Genomic DNA, 20,257 nt, shown 5'->3' on the forward strand with positions numbered 1-20,257 from the left:
ACAGCCACTGATTTGCTACAAGTACTTGTCAGTACATGACTACTCATGCCTATTACCACAGCTCTAGTCTGAAGATATGTGACATGAAGAATGAGACTGCCAGCCCTTTAGCCAATGGAAATCAGACCACATTGTGTACTAGGGCTTCATCTTGAACAGCAATGGGAACTAGAACCTGTGCTCAACTCTGGCCAGGGGGCTCTGGGTGAGGCTCTGGTCCCATATGTGCCAGTGGGCTGCATACTGGCCCTGGCTGCACCCAGGTGCCCAGTCCCTGTGACTATGGCTTCTGCCCATGTTCATTTGCTCTATAGTTCCCTGAGGGTTCTGGAGCCATGCCCTGGACTACAGCCTGCTTGGTTGGACCCTGACAACCTGCCCTTTGCCATCTGCCGGCTGGTTTCCTGCTTTAACCTGAATGGGCACTCCTGCCCCTGAGCACAGCTGCTGCCTAGCTGTTGCTGTGGGGCCTCCATTTGCTTGTCTGGACCAATCAGCTCAGATTTGCGGAAGCTACACCTCCATCACCTCAGGGGAACCCTACAGCCAGGTGAGTCCCCACAGCTTCTAGCCACACATTCTAAGTAGTCCGAATCTACCCTCCTCGTGAAAATTCTACCGAGATTACTAAAACTGCACCGATGCTTTTCACCATTGCAAGACACTTCAAACACTCAAAGTCCATCTCTGGAATTTTAAGCAACACCAACTCAGTCATTTTATCCATCAGGCAATCAAGGCATGGCTCTTAGGGTCTATGAACTGATTGAGGGCATCGAAAAATATTTTGGAACTGACAAAAAGTGGTTGCAAACAAAAATACAATCTAACTTAAAAATAATTTCACAGCCAAAATATTCTATTAGCTGTGAAATATGGGTGCATTTTATCGTGTTGTAGGGTGCGGCATGGAAATACGAGCAAGCCAGGGACCCGCGAATGTAATCTCACAGTGGCCCCACCCTCACATTTCCCAAACTCCGCCCCGTCCTCAGTCACTGAAATGATGTGGGCAACCATGGTACCTGGTTGCTGAGTAAATGAATAGATAAATGAATAAAGAAAGGAAGCAATGAATAAATCCTCCAACAGAAATGCATTCAGAGATTTTAAAAAATCAGGAGGGAAACTGGAAGTTGTTTATGGGTATTGAGTTTCAGTTTTGCAAGATGAGAAAGTTCTGAAGACAGATTGCACAACAATGTGAATAGACTAAACACTACTGAATGTACTCATAGATGTTCAGATGGCAAATTTTGTTAGGCATTTATTTCTGCAATAATTTTTTTGAATCAAACTAAATCTTAAAAATCACAATAGAACTTTACACAAAAATTCAGAATATCTGAATCCCACTGGGCCACTCTTACATTTTCATCAATGTAGCCCTGATTTCTTCAGCCTTATTTTCATATATTATGTCTTATTTCTTTTGTGACTTGTTTTTTTGGGACCATTAGTGGACAGTTTAATTATCTGATTTGTTACTGCAGGTGACAGAAAATTATTGCTCCAATTACAGAAACAAAACAAAACAAAAAACCATTTTTATTCTATTCAATGGGGGGAATTTCCTAAAGTAGAGAACAAAAACATGCTAAATTATATTCTAATATATATTTTCATAATTAGCACATCATGAAAGTAAAGCAATCTTTTGTTTGCACAGAGCAGTGACTATAGGCCCTGAAGCTAGCTGACTAGTCAACACTAGCTTCACTACTAACCAGCTTAATCTCTTTGTGCCAGTTTTCTCATCCTCAGAGTGAAGATAATAATTTTTAAAAGTTTGAAAAAAGTATCTACCTCACCTATGAAATGAGAATAGTTTTTAAAAGCTTAAGGAAAAATTTTACCTTACTTAAGCATTTATCCCATTTTTTTTAAAAGACATTTATTTATTTGAGAGAAAGAGAGAGCATGAGCATGAGTGGGAGGGGCAGAGGGAGAGAGGACTCAAGCACACTGCACGCTGAGCACAGAGCTAGATGCGGGGCTTGATCTCACAACCCTGAAATCACGACACGAGCTGAAACCAAGAGTCGGATGCTTACCCGACTGCACCGCCCAAGGGCCCAAGAAGTTATCCCATTTTTACAAATTGAAAGACAAAATTCTAATTTTAACAATAGGCTAAATGTTTTAACAAATAACTTGTCAAATTATAGTAATATCATCCTTTCCTTACCATGAATATATAGAAGCTTAAACCCAAACTCTGAATATGGCTGTGTCCCTATTTCACCTTTCCACTCTTGAGTTCTCACCACTGCTCAGAAACACCCTTTCTGCTTTGAACACGTTGCTCCTCCTACCAGTTCCTCTAACTATGCTTTAGTGTTTATGCTTTAGTAGTTCCCTCTTACAGAATATATTCCTGTTTCCTTATCTACCTAAATTCTATGCATCTTCCAAGTTCCCCAGCAGTCCCTATTGATTCCATTATGCCTTCCTTGAATCTAGTCTGTACGATCTCTCAAATCTCTGAATTTTTCTGGTATTCCTGAAAATGGCCCTCGAGATGGCCCCAGAACCAACCATCTACCACCTCCTGGCACCTACCATGTTGTAGATTACAATGTGTAATATCCTAAAGCACAAGAACTTTTTTTTTTTTACCTTTCTCAAAGTCCTATAAAGTCCTAGCCACGAATTAATAAATATTTTCTAATTTAACTGTTTGCCAAAGTCAAAACTTTGTGGAAAATGAGACAGCTTTTTGAGAAAAGAAATAGCATTATTCACGCTATCTTTTCATATATTTTCTTTGCATATTATCTACCCACCATTCCTTCCATAAATAATTTTGACTCTTAAGTTTTTATTTGCATTCTTTAGTAAACCACCATACAAAATATGTTTTTGATGCTATTTGTTGTTGTTTTAGACTTTGGCTTGTCTTAACATATTATGTATGAAGTTACTTTTAAAGGACCTTTCCTTCAGAAATTGTTATAAAATCACGATGGGGTGATATCTAAATTATAGAGAGATTTTTTGGTCCACTACATAAGGGGCATAGGGCACTAGGAAAATCATGAAATATGCCTTCCTTTTTTTCCATTTTCAGACATGAGAAGTTAAGTTAAAACGAACAGAGGACTGTTTAAGAGAGACAAAAAAATTCAAAACCGTACAGCATGTGTCACTTACCGATATGTATGGATGGGCACGGGAGGATGCTTTCTCTTTGTGATTATGCTGCTGGGGACTCTGCCCAAGAGCTTGGGTGGACATAGGACTGCAAGGAAACTTACGGTGAGCCCATAAGTCACACACTTTTGCTTTTTAATCTCAATAACTTAACATTCTTATACTAATGCCTCAGATCTTTTTCTCAATCCCCACATGCTTTCTGGTTGCATGGACTCTGAATCCTCCAGAACAACCAGGACAGCCTGACAAATGACCACTCACCATCTTCCTCGAAAAGAAGTCCCATGTGCGCATGCGCCTCGGCTTCTTTCTTCCCACCGTCAATTTTGATCAGCTGAGCAATCTTAAAACATCGTTCGTAGAAGTGGTTCCTTACCCATTTGTCTTCAGCATTATTGAAGTAACAGGCCAGGGCATACAAGTTATTATAGACACCTTCAAAGTATTCTTCAAAGAAAAACATTAATGGCATTAGAAAAATGTCTCACAGCATGTCCCTTCAAATGGCAAACCAACATAGTCACATTTATTTTTTATTTTTCCTTAAAAACATGATTAGCTATTTTTAAGAATGGAAATGCAAAATTCAGTTACTATATTTTAACCACCAAAACACTTACATTAAAGGATGTGCATAAGAAAAAAGCAACAACAATCTTTTTGAAATCTTAGAACATGTGAGAAATTGACATACTCTTTGGTTGAAACACTAGACTTTACATAAGACACAAGTCATGATAATATATGTACTAGCAGTTATCAGTTCTTGTGGAAGAAGTGAGTATGTGTTATTATCAAGTACTTTTCCCATCAAAGATTTGAAGAGTATTTAGAGATTCAAGAGAAAGCAATGTTCCTAACCATGGCAAAAAAAAAAATCAATAAATAAAAGTTAATGAAGAAAGCAGATAGGATATGAAAATAGTATCTTTTTCTGTTGAAAATGCATCAATACTAATCATCCTTCTCACTCAGTTATTAGTTTATTAGTTGGTAGTTTTTAAACCCTCCCTTTTTTCCTAAAGTGGCACCTGACCTATTTGTACACAAAAAGTGCATTAATAAATTGTGAATCAGTCTTGTAAACCCCACCACAATCAATCATAAACTTGGACAAAAATGTGTGTGTTAATAAATTGTGCCTCAGTCCTGTAAACTCCACTCTATTGGTGAATATAAACAAATTAATAATCTTTATGTCTTTTTGCATCTGTGCTGAAAGCACAGTTGTAGACACGTGGTAGCCTCTGGATTACCCTTCCAAGGATTTTTTATAATAATCATTATCTATTAGAATTCACTGATACTAATTATTCACTGAAATCAGAAGAGTCAACTCAAATATTCCTGAAAGGATTACAATTATGAAAAATATTCATACATTGCCCACTAGTATTCCTACAAGATTTAAATAAAAAGGCCCAGAAAAAAAAACAACAAGGCTGATTACAACAAAAGGTAATTTTCAAGAACTGTACATAAGTGACTCTAATGTTTCAAAAGAAATTTCTAAAACTTATGTCATTCCTTTAAATATGCTACCTTATAATTTCATAGGAAATTAAGATTTATCTCAAAATAAGTTTATACCTAAACATTAAAGTAAAAAAGAAAAAAAAAGTCTCCCTGTCTCCCTAATTTTGAATATTTTTTGAAGGAGCTGGGGATTCTGGAGAGCCATTCTGCTTTTTAAGGTTACTCGAAATAGGCAAGAGCTTAGGTGAAAAGCAGTGAGTAACCAGAGTTATTTACTTAAAACAAACACTCTCAGAACTGACTTCTCTTATGTTTTATCTTTGCATTGTGAACCTTCTACCTAAGGTGAGTGGAGCACTAAAGTCTGTTTTGTAATATTATATTCTTTGTCATCTTTAGTGATTAGAGTTATGATTTCTTAAAGTCTGTAAAGCATTCCATAACTTCCATTTTTAAAAAGCTATATAAAGATCTTCTTTTAAAAAAAAGTGATCCCAAAATAGTTTTTATGATTTTCAGTAATTACACCTTAATAGAAAAACATTTCCAATATTTCATAAAGTTTTTTTTTAGAACAAGTTGTATAAGTTATCAAGATTCCATATTTAGAGACCACTAGTCAGCTAAGCTCTCTTTCTACAGAAAAAATGGAGTATTTTTCAGAGTATTAAGTATAAAGGAATATGTTTTTGAATCTTTGGACCATCCAAATATACGGGCTGTACCATTTACATTCTAAGCAGCCTTATCTCCTTGCTTGTAGACCACTTACTTGAGTTGTCAGCAGATATATACAAGATGAAAATAATTTTTATTGTTCGTTTATTATTTAGATCGGTATTCATTGTGTTATCTAAAAAGGAGATTCCACGATGAAATAAATTTGGAAAATGCAGTTGCTAATTTCCCTCTTTCACTGACCACACAATATGCATCAGCATGTTAAAGGCTCTGGTAAGTCCTGCGATAAACCAACCTGCTTAATGTCCATGTTAATTCATCTGGTGTTTCTCAAACTTATTTTACCAGATAATTATTTTTGTTTTACTTTACATAAAACCTGTAAAGATCCTATGGGACTCTGCTTGTATCTTAAATAAATGTTATTAAAAAATTGCTGCTTAACCCTTAACAATAATTTAAAGTCAAGCGTAAATAATGTTTGAATTATCTATTGATTCAGTTGCCCATTACCATTATTGCCATCTCTTCTCTAGCCCCATGGGGCACAAGGCCTTAATCATAATATTACAGATGGTACAGAGATGATTTACAACAATGGGTAATATAAAAAAAGTTCTTAGGGGCAAAAAAAACCCCACCTTAAGAAATGGAAATAATTGAAAAAGAAATGACTGGCTTACTTAAAATACTTCTTTGCTATGAAACAGCAAGTGATGTTTTCCAGAGTAATTTAACTCTAGGTTTCTGTCTGTAAGTCTCAAGAGACAGAACTAACCCAAGATGACTATTGTTAGTGCCACAGCTTTGATTAAATGAACTTCATTGTGACCCTAGAGTGATAGTCTTTCCAATGAGAAGCAATGAGAATGCTCGGAGATACGCTACTTCAGGAAAATTTTTCTCAGATTCTGTATGTCTCATGACCATATAGGATGGAATCCTGAGACACCAGTAACAAATATCTATATTCTAGATTAAGAGTATGTGTGTACGCGTGCACACGCGCGATCATGTTTTAAGATTTGGGATTAATTCAAGTTAGTAAGAGTGAATGTGTCTATCCCATTTTCTGGGATGTTTTTTAACTCTTGTCACAATTTTTCCTCAATAAAATCCATGTGTTAAATGTGAAAACAATTCTACAAATTTTTTAAAAAGCATATAAATATTCACATGTACTTCAACTAAAGTATTTCCAACAATATCTTTTGCAATAATTTTCATTTTCTATATTTCAACCAGGCAAAAGCCAGTGCATTTTGAAGGAGATAACCTTACAGAAGAGTTATTCTGAGCAAGAGGCAATTTTATTTCACTTAACAAATGCTACTCAGTTATGATGAATATATGATAAAGACACCCAGTAAAGAAAATATCTCTTTACTTACACCATGTGTACAAAATATTGACTACTATAAAGTTTAGACTTTGTTAACTTTTGGAATCAGAGAAACAGTTTTATTTAAATGTTTAGTTACTTTTCTTTAATAAAAAATTAAAATGTTTTCTACCTTCAAATAGACTACTTAGCTTTTTAGTTTCCTTATAATTACAAAATGCTTTATGACAAATTTCTCGTATTTATAACATTTTGTAACAAGGTGTATTTGGCTCATATTTATGCTACTCAATATGAAAGCCTCTTTTTAAAACACTTAGTGAATATGATGAATTCAACTTCAAAAAATGACTAATGGGAAAATTTTATCTTGCTCAATTCTATTTTCAGTGCAAATATCACTTCAGAATTTGCAGCCGAAACTAGAATGTAAGTTTTTTACAATAGCATTTTTTATTTATAACAGTTAATTTCTTGAGAAATTAGATGTCATATTTCAAAATTCGCCAAAGGATTCTATTTTTAATGTCAATCCTGCAGTTAAATACTTTTCATAATACAAATATTCACCTCTTTTCTACACACACACACACACACACACACACACACTCACTCACTTATGCTGTTAGGATTTTTGTATATCTCCTATTCGTAAGCCAGGTGACACCCTGATGGGAAACATGTATTAACTCCACTATAGAGGCTGAGAGACTTTTGCTGCAATACTGTTCCACATCCCCATTAATTTTCCCCACTGTAGCACTGGTTGACAAAAAGTTGTGTAATACTCTATTTTCCCACAGGAAGCCCTGAAATGAAATATAGTCATTGTTGGGGCCCAAGCTTCTCTTTTTGAGTCCTATGGTGTTTTCACACAATATGTTGAAGAAAATAATAATTTAAACCACCAAATTTATATGCTAACTTTTAGGATTTCTTTTCTTTGATTATATAAAATGACTAATTCCTAATATACTGTAACTAGGAAAGCCTTATGACAACAATATCAGTATAATTATAGTAGAGATTAAAATATCTTCAATACTTGAAACACTGACTTTCTGGAAAATTTTTGGATACAAAAAAGGGAATTTATTAGGAATGATGTGATGGAAAATATAAAATTAACAATTTTATTCATAATTGTGAATTGTAGGCTTTTCGTGTCTTCTCAGTATTTACTAATAAAAATTCTCTGATTGAAATCTGTAGGACTTACAGATAACACCTTCAAATTCCATTATATAAATACTAGAAAATCAGTACAATTTTCAAGTTATAGTACTCTTTGAAAGTATCTCATTAGTAAAAATTCTATATATTTTTAAAACTATGGAAAGAGTCGTATTCATGACATTGGAAAATTTGTAGATGTGATCAGGTGCTATGCATTGTCTTCCTGGCTTGGAATGACATCAGCAGGATGCCCCTGTGTCTGGAGAGCTTTGTGATTCAGCATTCCCTATCATGTATTCCATGAAGATGCTTAGATGTCTAGAATGGATTGTGCTCAGGTGTCTTAATGTTTTGAATTCATACATGAAACACTCTGGAATCTTCCCTCAGGCTCACTGTTCAGGCTCCTGCAGCACTGCTGCCCACAGTCCCTCCACTCACCTTTCCTTTCAGCTGCCTCAGCCCTGGTCAGGTAGTGGTAGAAACGATCCAGCTTATCAGGCTGCTCTTCCAGAGGTCTCTGCAGCCACAAAAGGGACCTAACTCTCGCGGTCTCCCGCAGGGCATCCCACTTCTCCATCAGGGCGAAGAGCTCAGTAAAGGACTTATGATAACCATCTCGCAGCATGTCCACACAAATGTTCTTCTTGTAGGAGTTCCGGTAACTGGGAATAAGAAACCCAACACTCAGAACATTATTTTAATCCATTAAATCCATACAGTGTTTTTCTTCTCTAAAAATTAAAGGTTGAATTGCACTGCCTTTTTTTTTTTTCCTCTGAATGAAAGCTGAAAACTCTCTTTGCCTCAAACACTTGTAATTGAACAACTTCAGTTTAATGAAAGATGCCAGGAGCTACCCAACTATAGTAGTTTTAGTAAAATTACATTATAAATATATCAGTTCCAGAGCTGAGCTCCCTTTAATAGGGACAGATAAATGAGTTGATGGATGTCAGTCCGTTCTGGCTGCTAGAACAAAATACTAGTGACTGAGTGGCTTACGAACAACAGAAATACATTGCTAACAGCTCTGGAGGCTGGAACTTCAAGATCAAGATGCCAGCATGGTCACCTTCTGGTGAGGGCCCTCTTCCTTGTTCTTGGCTGGCACCTCCTCACAGTATCCTCAAATAGTGGAAGGGGCTAGGGAATCTCTCTGGAGACCGTTTTTTTATAAGGCACTAATCCCATTCATGAGGGCTCTGCCCTCATGACCTAAGCACCTCCCAAAGACCTCAATTACTAATACTTTCACCTTTGGGAGTTAGGATTTCAACATACGAATTTGGGGGAACACATCCAGACCATAGTAATTACGATATCCAAAAGTACTTGATATACTAGCCTCCCAGTAAAACAAAACAAAAAAACCAATATGCCAAGCAAAAATTAAACATGCCATTTAATATTTAAAAATGCACTCTATATTAAATGGCTTCATTGTATGTTATGGAAGTTCATTCATTCATTCATTCATGCTTGGATGTTTGGTTAGAAAATGTTTATTAAAATCTATTACCAAGTATATATGAAAAATATTTTCAGTTAGGATTAAGTTCATGATTTGTTAGATTAATAATTCACTTCTAATTTAATGATAAACCATATGCAAAGAGATAAAGTGACAACTGAATATTCCATTTATTTATTCAACAAATAGCTGTTACATTTTCTAAGCGGAAGACACTGTTCTAGACTGAATGGGTTCATTCTCCTTGTGAAGATTGTATTCTAGTGGGAGAACAAAACCAACAAGTAAGTAAGCAAAAAATAAGTAATTTCTGATGATGAAAAGTACTATGCAGGAAATAAACAGGGTTATGGGATAACAGCTGTGTGGTGGCTATTATTCCACTTAATGAGCAATCAGAGGCCAAATCATAGAGCTACTAATTATATTACATTTTCTTTAAAATCAGGAGACAATTAAGTATTTAGAACAACTGACATAATGTGATACTACTAGCAATAAAAATTTCAGTGTGGAGTGGAAACAGACTAGAATTAGTCAGAATACTCAAAGTTGAGCCCAGTTCTACCTAAACCTCCTTGGACCTCATTTCATCTCATTGGTAAAATGTGCATATCAATATATGCTGTACCTATATCACAAGATTCTTCTAAGAACAAAATTAAATGATGTATGTGAAAATGCTCTGAGAAATGTAAAGTCCTGAACTACTGGTTCCCAACTCCTGACTATGCAATAGATTCATCTATAGAATTAAACAAACAAACAAAAAAACCAAAAATGCCCAGATTCCATCCACCAAGAATTTCTTACTCAGTGGATCAGCTTGGGTATGAAATGAAACACATCAAGAGAGGTCAAGAGAGTAGGGATGAAAGAGAAGTTTTAAAAGAAAAGATAGGACCTCAAAGCCATGGTAAGAAGTTTGGACTTCAAGCTAGGAGTGAGGTAGAGGTAGAACCACTGAAGGGTCTGAGTTAGGGAAATGACTCCATGAGATTGCAGCTTAGAAGAATCATCTGGAAGGAGTGTTCCAGTTGAATTGTTAGCCTCCCCCATCTGGCAGCCGGAGGCACAGCACCTATTGTAATCGGACTCATTCATAAAGAGAATAAGTAAACCACATTCCTAGGCCAAAAGCCACCATCTTGTATGAGACCAAAAACATATGATATGGGAAAAAGAAGTAACAGAATTTTGTTTGTTTCTGCCGTCCAGTCAAGATAAAGGAGGGGCGTATGAAGAAGGGGCAGTGCGATGCTGCAAAGGCCGTGTCCTCTCATTCCCCTCCTTTCTACCTGCTTCTACACAAGGTATAGCAAAAGTCGTCACATAGGGTTTCTCAGTAGAAGAGGACCAGAACCAGCCACTATAATTTCCCACCGTTCCTGAATGGTATGGGTGAAATGCCGTAATAGTCTAGTGGGCTCCATGTATGGCAGAAAAGTTAATGGAAAGAGAGAGCTGGCATATCTGTCATAATGTCACTGGCCACAACAAGGGAGTGTGTGCTAACATGCTCTTGTATGGGCTGCCCACTGGGGACTGAAGAAGGACACAGCTGTAACTCTGAGAATAAGAAGCATCAGGGAACTATCAAAGCAGTCAAGTCAGCATATTTCCAGGTCTGACAGAAAAGGATGGATGGAGTGCATCAGATAGACCCCATAGGTTTAGAATGCATTCAACTACAAGTAAGAAAACTTGTTTCATAGTGCCTTTAAAACTAGAGGTTTCCACTTATCACAGCCCAAGGTGCCTAAAAGTAGGCATCTGCTGGCCTTGGTTCAGTGGCCTGGCACGTTCAATGCGTCTGGGATTATCTTAGTCTTTCCCTCATGCTTGTCCCCTGCTGGTCACTGGAGGGTTCATATAGCTTCAGATATTGTGCCCACCTTCAAGGCAAATAAAAAGGGGAGGTGGGTGGCACCAGCTGTGTCTTTCCCTGTTATTGGGAAAAACAAAAGCATTCCTGTAACTGTTAATAGATTCTCAATTTGGTCCCATTGGCCAGAACTTTGTCACGTGGCCACCCAATGGTGCAAGAAGACTGGGAAAAGCAAATATCCTGCCTATTCTTGGACACACTGCTCTCCCAAGCAAAACTGGAGTTATGTTAGCCAAGAAGAATGGAGAAATGAGATACTAGATAGGCAAATTCAGGGTCTGTAACAAGGTCCTAGATTAAGATCTGAAAGTAAATACCGACAAACCCCAGCCCTGGAATTGCCAGATAAAAATGGGCAGGATGCCCAGTTAAATTTGAATATCAGATAAACAATGAATATTTTTTTTAGTAATAGTATTCTCTAAATATTGCATGGGACTTTTTTATACTAAAAAAGTTTTCTGTTTCTTAAAATTCAAATTGAAGTGTATATCCTATATTTTTATTTGCTAAATCTGGCAACTCTCCTCCCCTCCACCTTGCACCACCACTGTGTTGTTTCTATATAAGAAAATAGGGTGAGGGGAAGAGGCACCAGAATTCTTGAATAACCTGAGAAATCACTGAATTGGATTCACATTACCTGAGAGGGACAAGATTAGATTTTTACACTAGGGAGGATCAAGGCTCAGGGCCAGGAATTAAAATTAAGTTATAAAAAAATAAAGGCTTTCAATTTAGCATCCATGAGCTTGTGAATCTAAAATTTACACCTGATCCTAGAGAATGGCCAGGACAAGGGTAGAACTGCGAGCAGTGTGAAGAGATAGTGGTCCTGGAAAGGACAGGCCACAGAGGCTGAACCAAAGGAAAGAGGAAATGGGATTGGACAGAAGGTTAGATTCAATACATATTTAGGAGATGAAAACATCAATTCCATAGTGACTGAATGGGTGTTGGGGGTAGAGGAAAGGGAATGGATGACATAGGATGACAACCAGATTTCGAGGTTAAATAAAAAATAAGTGGTAATTTGCTAAAGAGGGGGACACAAAAGGATGAGCAGTTTGTGGAAAGATAATTGAGTTTGGTTCAGATAACTTGAGTGTGAGGAGGCTGAAGGGGTATCTAAGTGGTACCTCCAATGGGGGACAGGTTGTGGGAGAATATAGGAGATCTGAGGATGAGGGGCTGAAAATCCAGCCTTGCTTTAAACAAGCACTGTCATCTTTGTAAGGTTATGCCTTGGAAGAAATGAAAATTATAAATAAATAAAAATTAGAACACTGACTTTAAACAATAAAAGTAAACACAAGCCGCGAGGCCATCTATGTTTTAATCTCATACCTCTAATCTCAACAGAAATGCAGAAAATGATTCTGTAAGCCTGATTTCCTTCACCTGGAAGGTGAGGGTGTTTTGGTTGGATTTGGTCCACTCAGCATCTAGTTCCACTTCCACAGGTGGCAGCACTCCAAAACACTTTTGGAATGACCATTCTCACACTACGGGTCATCTTGGTGGGATTTGATTTGAAAGACTCTCTAACCAACAGGTGGGTCCACAGTGACCAAATTAAAGCAACCGGTTCCTCTCCCAGAATTCTGAATCTTGACACAAGAAACACAACAAAGGTTTAGCAGATTGTTGGAGCTCAATCATCTTGGGAGTGACCTCCTGGCAAGACTCTGAAGTAGTTCTTGCTACCAACATCCTGTCAAGGGTCTCATGTCTTGTCCTTTTCTTCTGAGCTGGGTTCTCCCTAAATTCAGCTTGTTACCCAGTATCCGTCCAAAAAACGGCTTCTACTTTATTTAGTCAGAATCAATTTCTGCTGTCTGTGACCAAAGTACAGAATGGATTCCGAAGGAACTGTACTAAAATGGTTTCCAAGACATCTTTCAGCCTTAAAACACCCATGATATATAACTGATATCAATTTTTTTAAATTTCTGGTACATTTTTTAAAAAGACCATTCTTTGCAGAAGAGATTTCAAATAGAGATGTATTTCAAAATGCATAAATAACTATGCTGGTATCATCTCGGTTTTATATACACATTCATGTGTGCACACACATGCATATGTACAGGTATGTCATTGTTTAAGCCTCATTAGTAATCTGAAAGCAAGAAAGAGCAATTAATGATTTACTAAATAAGTTCCTATTTGTATCTTCATAGTTAATGCAAGTTATTTCTTTTAACCAAAATAATTTTTTTATTAAAATGAACTGATCATCTGAAAAAAAAAGCCTATCAATTTCCACCATTATATTTGGATTTCTCAGGTTTTATATTTCATAACAGAATCACAGGCAAAGTTGACTTGCTTTATGGGAAAAGAAATTTTCTAAACACAAACAGAAATATAGACAGAATTCAAATTTGTTATTTTGTTATTTCATTTGGACACAAAGTTATCAGTCTTTGGTTTCATTTGTATATTAAAACCAATATTAGTCTAAATTAAAATATATTCTCTGTAAGTATCAGAAGAAGAAAAATCTCCTTGACCTAAAAAGTCGCTATACTGGGCAGAAATGGAGAATTCTAGTAAAATTTATGTAGATTTGATATTATGGAATTTGAGAGGAGTTTTCCTGACAGAAAACATGCCATTCATAGGAGCAGCAGTTGTGACATTCACGGATATGCTGAACTCTGTAAATCTACACCCTGAGGAAGATTTCTGTCATGGCAGACGCCTGAGGTTGCATCCAAGAGATGTAGCTGGAGAAGAATGAATTTAGGAAGGGAATTAAGTAGTCACCCATTCCATATGGATTTTATTACTATTTAAAGGCATTCTTCAAAGGAGATTCAATGCGTTTTAAACTGACATAAAAATTGCCCTAAGAGATTCGAAGATTTTAAAAAAAATCTATACATTTACAGAAAGTAAACTGACCACTTTGACAGAACTTCATAGCAGTTGAATGTGTGGAGATGCTGAGAGATGGCGAGCTTTCTGTTAAACAGCCACGGAGATTTTATATCATTTTAAAATTCTGCCTTAAAACATTCTGAACGGCTATTTACAGAGTACCTACAATGTGGCAGACACCGTGTAGACATCATTTCTAACACATGAGAAGTCTACAAAGCAATGCTTCCACTTTCACAGATAGAGAAACTATCTTTGGTGAGGTTGTGACTTGCCATATAAGTGACAGAGCCGTACAAACTAATAACAGGCTGATCTGAAATTCACATCCAGGTTTCTGAGCGCAAATTCTGTTTTTTTCCACCTTACCACATTGTCTCCTGTTACATCAGATTTGTTGGGTTTTCTTCTTTCTGTTCCTCTACGCATTTTTGTTTTGTTTATTTGCATTGATTGTTTAGGAATCTGTCATAATTGGACAATTACATGTAACTCTCTAATTTGAAAGCCGTTGCCTTTGTCCATGCTAATCCGTGTTTATGCTGGCTTGGGAAAAGAGAATAGTGTCATTCTGTGACTCTCTTAAAGAATCCCCTTCCTTAAAATGAGGAAGCAGACAGTAGCAACCCTGCAAAGCAAACTAAATAGATGCGATCGTCACTCCAGGATATATGAAGTCTAATAGAAGAAAAACACTGAGAAAGACAAACATATAAGAGGATAAAAAGCACACACTTCTACAAATATGAAAAACATGAATAAATGGAATGAATAGATATGACAGCTTATTTTATTTCTCTTAACTTATAGGTACTTATATTAGTTATTAAATGGACTTTCAAAATCAAAATGAATTATGAACTACTCAAATATATGATTAATATATTTAACATATTTTCTTCACAGGACAAACTCAAATACTGTATCAAGGTGAAGCTTCATATTCAGTAAATTATTTCAAAAGCAGTTTAATAAAAAATCATACTTTAAAACAAGATCATAAAATTTTTATTTAATCTGACAAAGATAAACTCAAAAGATATGTAATATCTAATCAAAAGTCAGGATAATACTTTTATTCCATTAAGTTAATATTTATAAGTCACTAGTGGGTTATCTATGTGTCAGTTATAACAGTCTTACATTCATATTGTAGGAATAAATGTTATTGGAATCACCTACGGGATAATTACATCGACTCTTAAATTAATACTTAAATAGCTTCAGTTAATATAATTTCCATGGAATAAAGTGAGTCACTATTCTTACCCATACTTTTCAGTGTAGGTAGATATTACATATAATTAGAATGGGAAAAATATGCATTTCTTGACACACATACTGATAAAAACCATATTAGTAATTTGGGTATGTTTTATAGTTTTTTGTGAAAAGAATAAAATTTTCCCTAAAAGCTAAAACAAAGATATGCCATTCCCCTAGCCATATAAATATATATAAAGAGAAGAAAGAAAAAATATCAATTATATTTGAAGTTGACTGAAAAGCATATAGAATTACAATGAAAACTGAAAGCGTTTTTCTCAATTTTACACATTTAGATTTTTAACAATCGTTAGCCATAGTATTGACTAATACTGATTAAGAACTAACACTAATTAAGAAATACACTATCATCATTCACATATATTTTTGTGTAATAACCATCGGAGAGTTGAGATTTCTAGGACTTTTAATTTATTTTCCATGTACTTCAAAATATAACAAGAAAAAAAGTTTCATTATGAAAAAGGCTCTTTTTAAATTTAAAGGATTTCCAATAAGTTGACTGGTCTCTGGGGGCATCTACTGGAAATATAGCAAACTGCAGTCACATCATGTAAATTTGATAACTTTCATTATCCATCTTAATACAGATATTATTTTAATTGATATGTAAATAAGGTGACACTCAAAGAAGATAAATGTAAAGTTATGCATGGTATTCTATCTCATCCATCTGGAAACAGCAAAATATGTAGCTCTCTATGAGATCAGTTAACAAATACTCAACTGTTAAAAATGTAAATAGGGCAGGTGGCATATTACAGATTAACGGTTTTCAAACTCCTCAATTTTCATGTCTGGAAAAATTAGAAATATATTTTAGAGATAAACATACACATATTTAATGAGGCATTTTTATTAATCCAAATAAAATATATAAAAAGCATTTTTAATATGATGGCTTCTCTAAAGCAAATTCACTTTGCATTTCAGTATATCCACCAATATAAATAACTCGATAATCACTGCCTATTTTCTATGTGACTTACTTTAATTATTTACATGTTAATACCTCAAAAAGTAGAGTTTGTTATACTTGAAACAAAAAATCTATTGTTTATTATAATTAGTTATTAAAAGTGGAATTAGTCATTAAGATGAACATTGTTACTAATTTCTCTTAAACATTTTAGGTGAACTTCCTTAAAGAGAAATGAACATATAATAAAGATAATATAATCACTGCAGCTTATGTATTGTTTTAGCATATATTTCAATAAATAAAATATCTCTTGTAATATTATTGTAGTTTTGACTAATCAAGTCATAGGAATTTTAATGTAACAGCCATTTTAACAATCATGATTTTCTTTGTGAAATTTATTGGTCATATTTGCTTTAACAGAAAATAAAAAACTAATTTTGAAGGTATATCTATTGTTCTATACTTACTATTGTACCATAATTTACTTGAGATGTTGCTATAATTTTATATAAAAACTCTCCTAACGGATTGAAATAAATAACATTTTAGCTTCATTCAAAAGAAACACCACAAACGCAAGTATTAGTTTACACTGTTTCTGGAAATCTCAGAATTGCTATCCAAATAAATGTGATATCACCTTTAATTGTATAAATTGAAAAAACCTACTCACCATAAAAATGTTACCAATAAACCAGAACATAAATATTAATATGGCAGATAACTGGACTTATTTGGTAACTTAAAAATAAACAATAAATATAATCCACCTCCCAAGAGGTTAAGGAGTAGGATTTTTTTGTGATTTTCTACACAACTAAAAGTTTACTAATTTGAAACTGCTACGCATGTCAGCATGCTTCATATTTTCGGAAAATACAAATTTTTATCTATTAATAATCAAAGTTAGAAAGCATAGACTGCCAACATTTTTGAAGTATATATACAAACTGAAAAATGCCATTTGGAAAAAACTATTTAACCTACATTCAACCTTTAACTCTTTTTTAAAAAGTGTAATAATAACTAAGAAATAAAGTTTAGCCTATAATATTTTTTAAGTAGGGCTATTACTAATATATTTCTCTCAGCAAAAATTAAAATATTTAAAAATATGATTGGCAAGGAATTCTGCCAAGATTAAAATAAAAATTCACTTCAACATGGGCGATTTTATTTTAAGCTATATGGAATATTCATGTAGAACAGAAAAAAATTATTTCTCAGATTCAATTAAATAAGAACTGATATTTAGCAAAATGTTAATCAGTCAAATATTTTTGCTAGTGATTGTTACCCAATATCGGAGGAAAGCTGTGGTTATTTAGTAGACAGTACAGACTGCAATGTTACAATAGCTTTAAATAATTCCCTTAATAATAAGAGAAAGGTGTTTTTTATGTGCATATCCTGTTAAAAATTATTTACTCAAGTGATTCCAAATCAATCAAATATTTGAACTACAGAGATCACCATCAATGACGAATGAATAAAACTATTTGTCAGTCAAAATAAAGTATTACCAAAATATTTACCCATGAGCCATGACACACATTTTCTTTACTGAAAGATTTTCTCTACTAGAAAAAATCTCAAACTTAACCACATTAAACAAAGTTTTTCTTTAGAAGTTTAGTGAAAAGCACTGGAAGAAAGACAGCTCTTTAGATGAGGCTAATTACATAATCTTTAACATGGCCCTATTACTTGCAAACTCCCTTGAGAAACTCGAATTTATTTACAAATGAAAATGTTAAGCTAAAGATTGGACATGGGAAGGTATGAAATGAGTGTCATTCTTTCAGAGGAAATTTTCAGGGAAGGTTTTCACAGTACCACCGTGTCCAAGCACCTTTGGCTAACTGAGGAAGTCATATGGATTTTTGTTCATTTTTTTCCAAATCACATTGTAACTTTCAACTATAGGGAAACCAATTAAACATAAGCTGAAAAATAAAGCCTGAAAATAATCTTAGTTTTTGGATTGAGTCATAATGATAAAAAAAGAAATCTAGTTATATAATTCTATTACAGTCTGTGTCCTACTACAACAACAATAACCATAAGAAAAAGAGGAAAAAACAAAAGGTAAGCTTTATACTACACGACTACAAACAATGGACCACAAACATGTATAAACATGACTGTACTAGCTCATCGAATCGTGTTGGTCTACATTACTATTTACAATTTTTTATTAATGCAAAACCCCATACAATATAACAGTCACCGTTTTTTTGAAACATAATCTTGTGACTGCTGTCCAAGATTTTTAATATTCTATTTTTTAGGAAATTTTGTCTCAAATAATATCATTTAAACTTTTTCTTTCAGCTCTTCATCAATACATCTTTATAAATGAAAGAACTATCAATTTTCATAGAAGTTGAGTGAAATATCAACTTCTAATAAAAATGCAAAGTTGGAGAATATAAAGACAAAACTTAGTAAAAACAACAAGTTGCATTAAAAAGAAAACTTCAGCTCACTGTGTTCTTTTTTTTATCAAAGTATGTCATACATTTTATCTTTGCAAGAGTTTGACGAGTTTTGCAAGTAAAATTCTGTTTCCTCTACACTTGCTAATAGTCATGAGAATCTGTAGTTTGCACCTTCCCATTAAAAATGTATTGTATTTTTTTGAAATTATTCACCCCGCCTTTTATCCAGATCATGTCTTTGAAAGGAGGAAGTAGATAATAAATGGAATAATTCATGATTTCCCATTAAATATGAAACTTTCTTTTGCAGAGTTTAGAAAATGAAGTTCTACATAATGTACAAAAGTTGATTAGAACTTTTTTAACCTTTTCAAGAAAAAACCTTTCACATTAAACAACTGCATGAAGAGGTTTCTTTGGGAAAAGTAAACCAATCAATTCTTTCCACCTATAGCTTTATCATATATATTCTAATGTTGTTCCTTCCCAACATATATTCCTTTATAATACTTATCTAGTTATTAAAATGATGGCAAGAAAAATAGTATACATTGGGCTATAAACATGACAAGTATCTAAAAAAATGTAACTGATGCTTAACTTACAAAGGGAAAGTCACATAAATTAAAAATGAAAACAAAACATTATTCATGCTCATTCCAGAAATGTAATGGAAGATAGAGGAAGGGTAAATAATAAAACCTGCATTTAAATTTCTATTATTATTATGACATTTCTTCTAGTGCGGTAATGATATTTCATCATAAGAAAATATACACCTTTATAAAATTTATTTTTACAAACTAGCCATTGGTATTCTGTTAACTACACTCTTTTGCCTTTTTTTGATAAATAAAAATATATTAAACCAAATGATTATTAGACTCATGACTGCTCTATTACTCTATATTTCTTTAATAAGAAATCTGTAGTAAATTTAACTGAAGAGAAATGTCAAGTTCTATTTTAGGGCACAGATGACCTCAATTCTTTGTCTTTTTAAGTTAGTCCTATTGTGGAATAGTTTTTTCACTAAACATATTTTAATTTTCCCCATTTCAAAAAAATCAAGAATCTATTTTGCCCTTTCAAACTTGAATACATACAAGATAATGACCATAATGTAAGCCACGTGAAGAACCTTTCATACTGTATGCTCTTTAATTACCGTCACAAAGGAGGTGTATAATGCACACAGGAACACTGGTGCCAGGACTTCTCACAGGCTTTATGTACACAATGATCAAACTTCCAAAACGCACATTTAGTTTTACATTTAGGAAAAACTAATTATTAAGACAATAAGCAAACTGATTAATTTGATGCTCTGGTCAGACCACATCTGTATATAAATATCTTATTTTCCTGAATGTTGTATTAATTTTATTGCAGCTATCACAAACATTTAGAAAATTCTTACTTGTAGTAACAAAGAGCATAGGGTACATCACATTAAATATGTGCATCAATAAGAATATTGGAAGAACAAAAAAAAAGTATTTGTCAGGAGTAAAATAAAAGGGCT

General features: G+C 34.2%; 1 protein-coding gene across 2 annotated transcripts in view; it reads right to left on the minus strand.

Annotated features, from left to right (window-relative positions):
- Positions 1-20,257, minus strand: part of TTC29 (tetratricopeptide repeat domain 29) — a 388,892-nt gene that overhangs the window by 184,370 nt on the left and 184,265 nt on the right. For both annotated transcript variants that reach the window (XM_026499440.4, XM_057310110.1), the window contains 2 exons: positions 8,273-8,496; positions 3,418-3,603 (listed from right to left, as the gene is read on the minus strand). In XM_026499440.4, the coding sequence (XP_026355225.3) occupies positions 3,418-3,603; positions 8,273-8,496 (410 nt within the window). The remainder of the gene's footprint in view (positions 1-3,417; positions 3,604-8,272; positions 8,497-20,257) is intronic.

This window comes from Ursus arctos, unplaced genomic scaffold (assembly GCF_023065955.2).
Source record: "Ursus arctos isolate Adak ecotype North America unplaced genomic scaffold, UrsArc2.0 scaffold_11, whole genome shotgun sequence".
Taxonomy (NCBI): Eukaryota; Metazoa; Chordata; class Mammalia; order Carnivora; family Ursidae; genus Ursus; species Ursus arctos.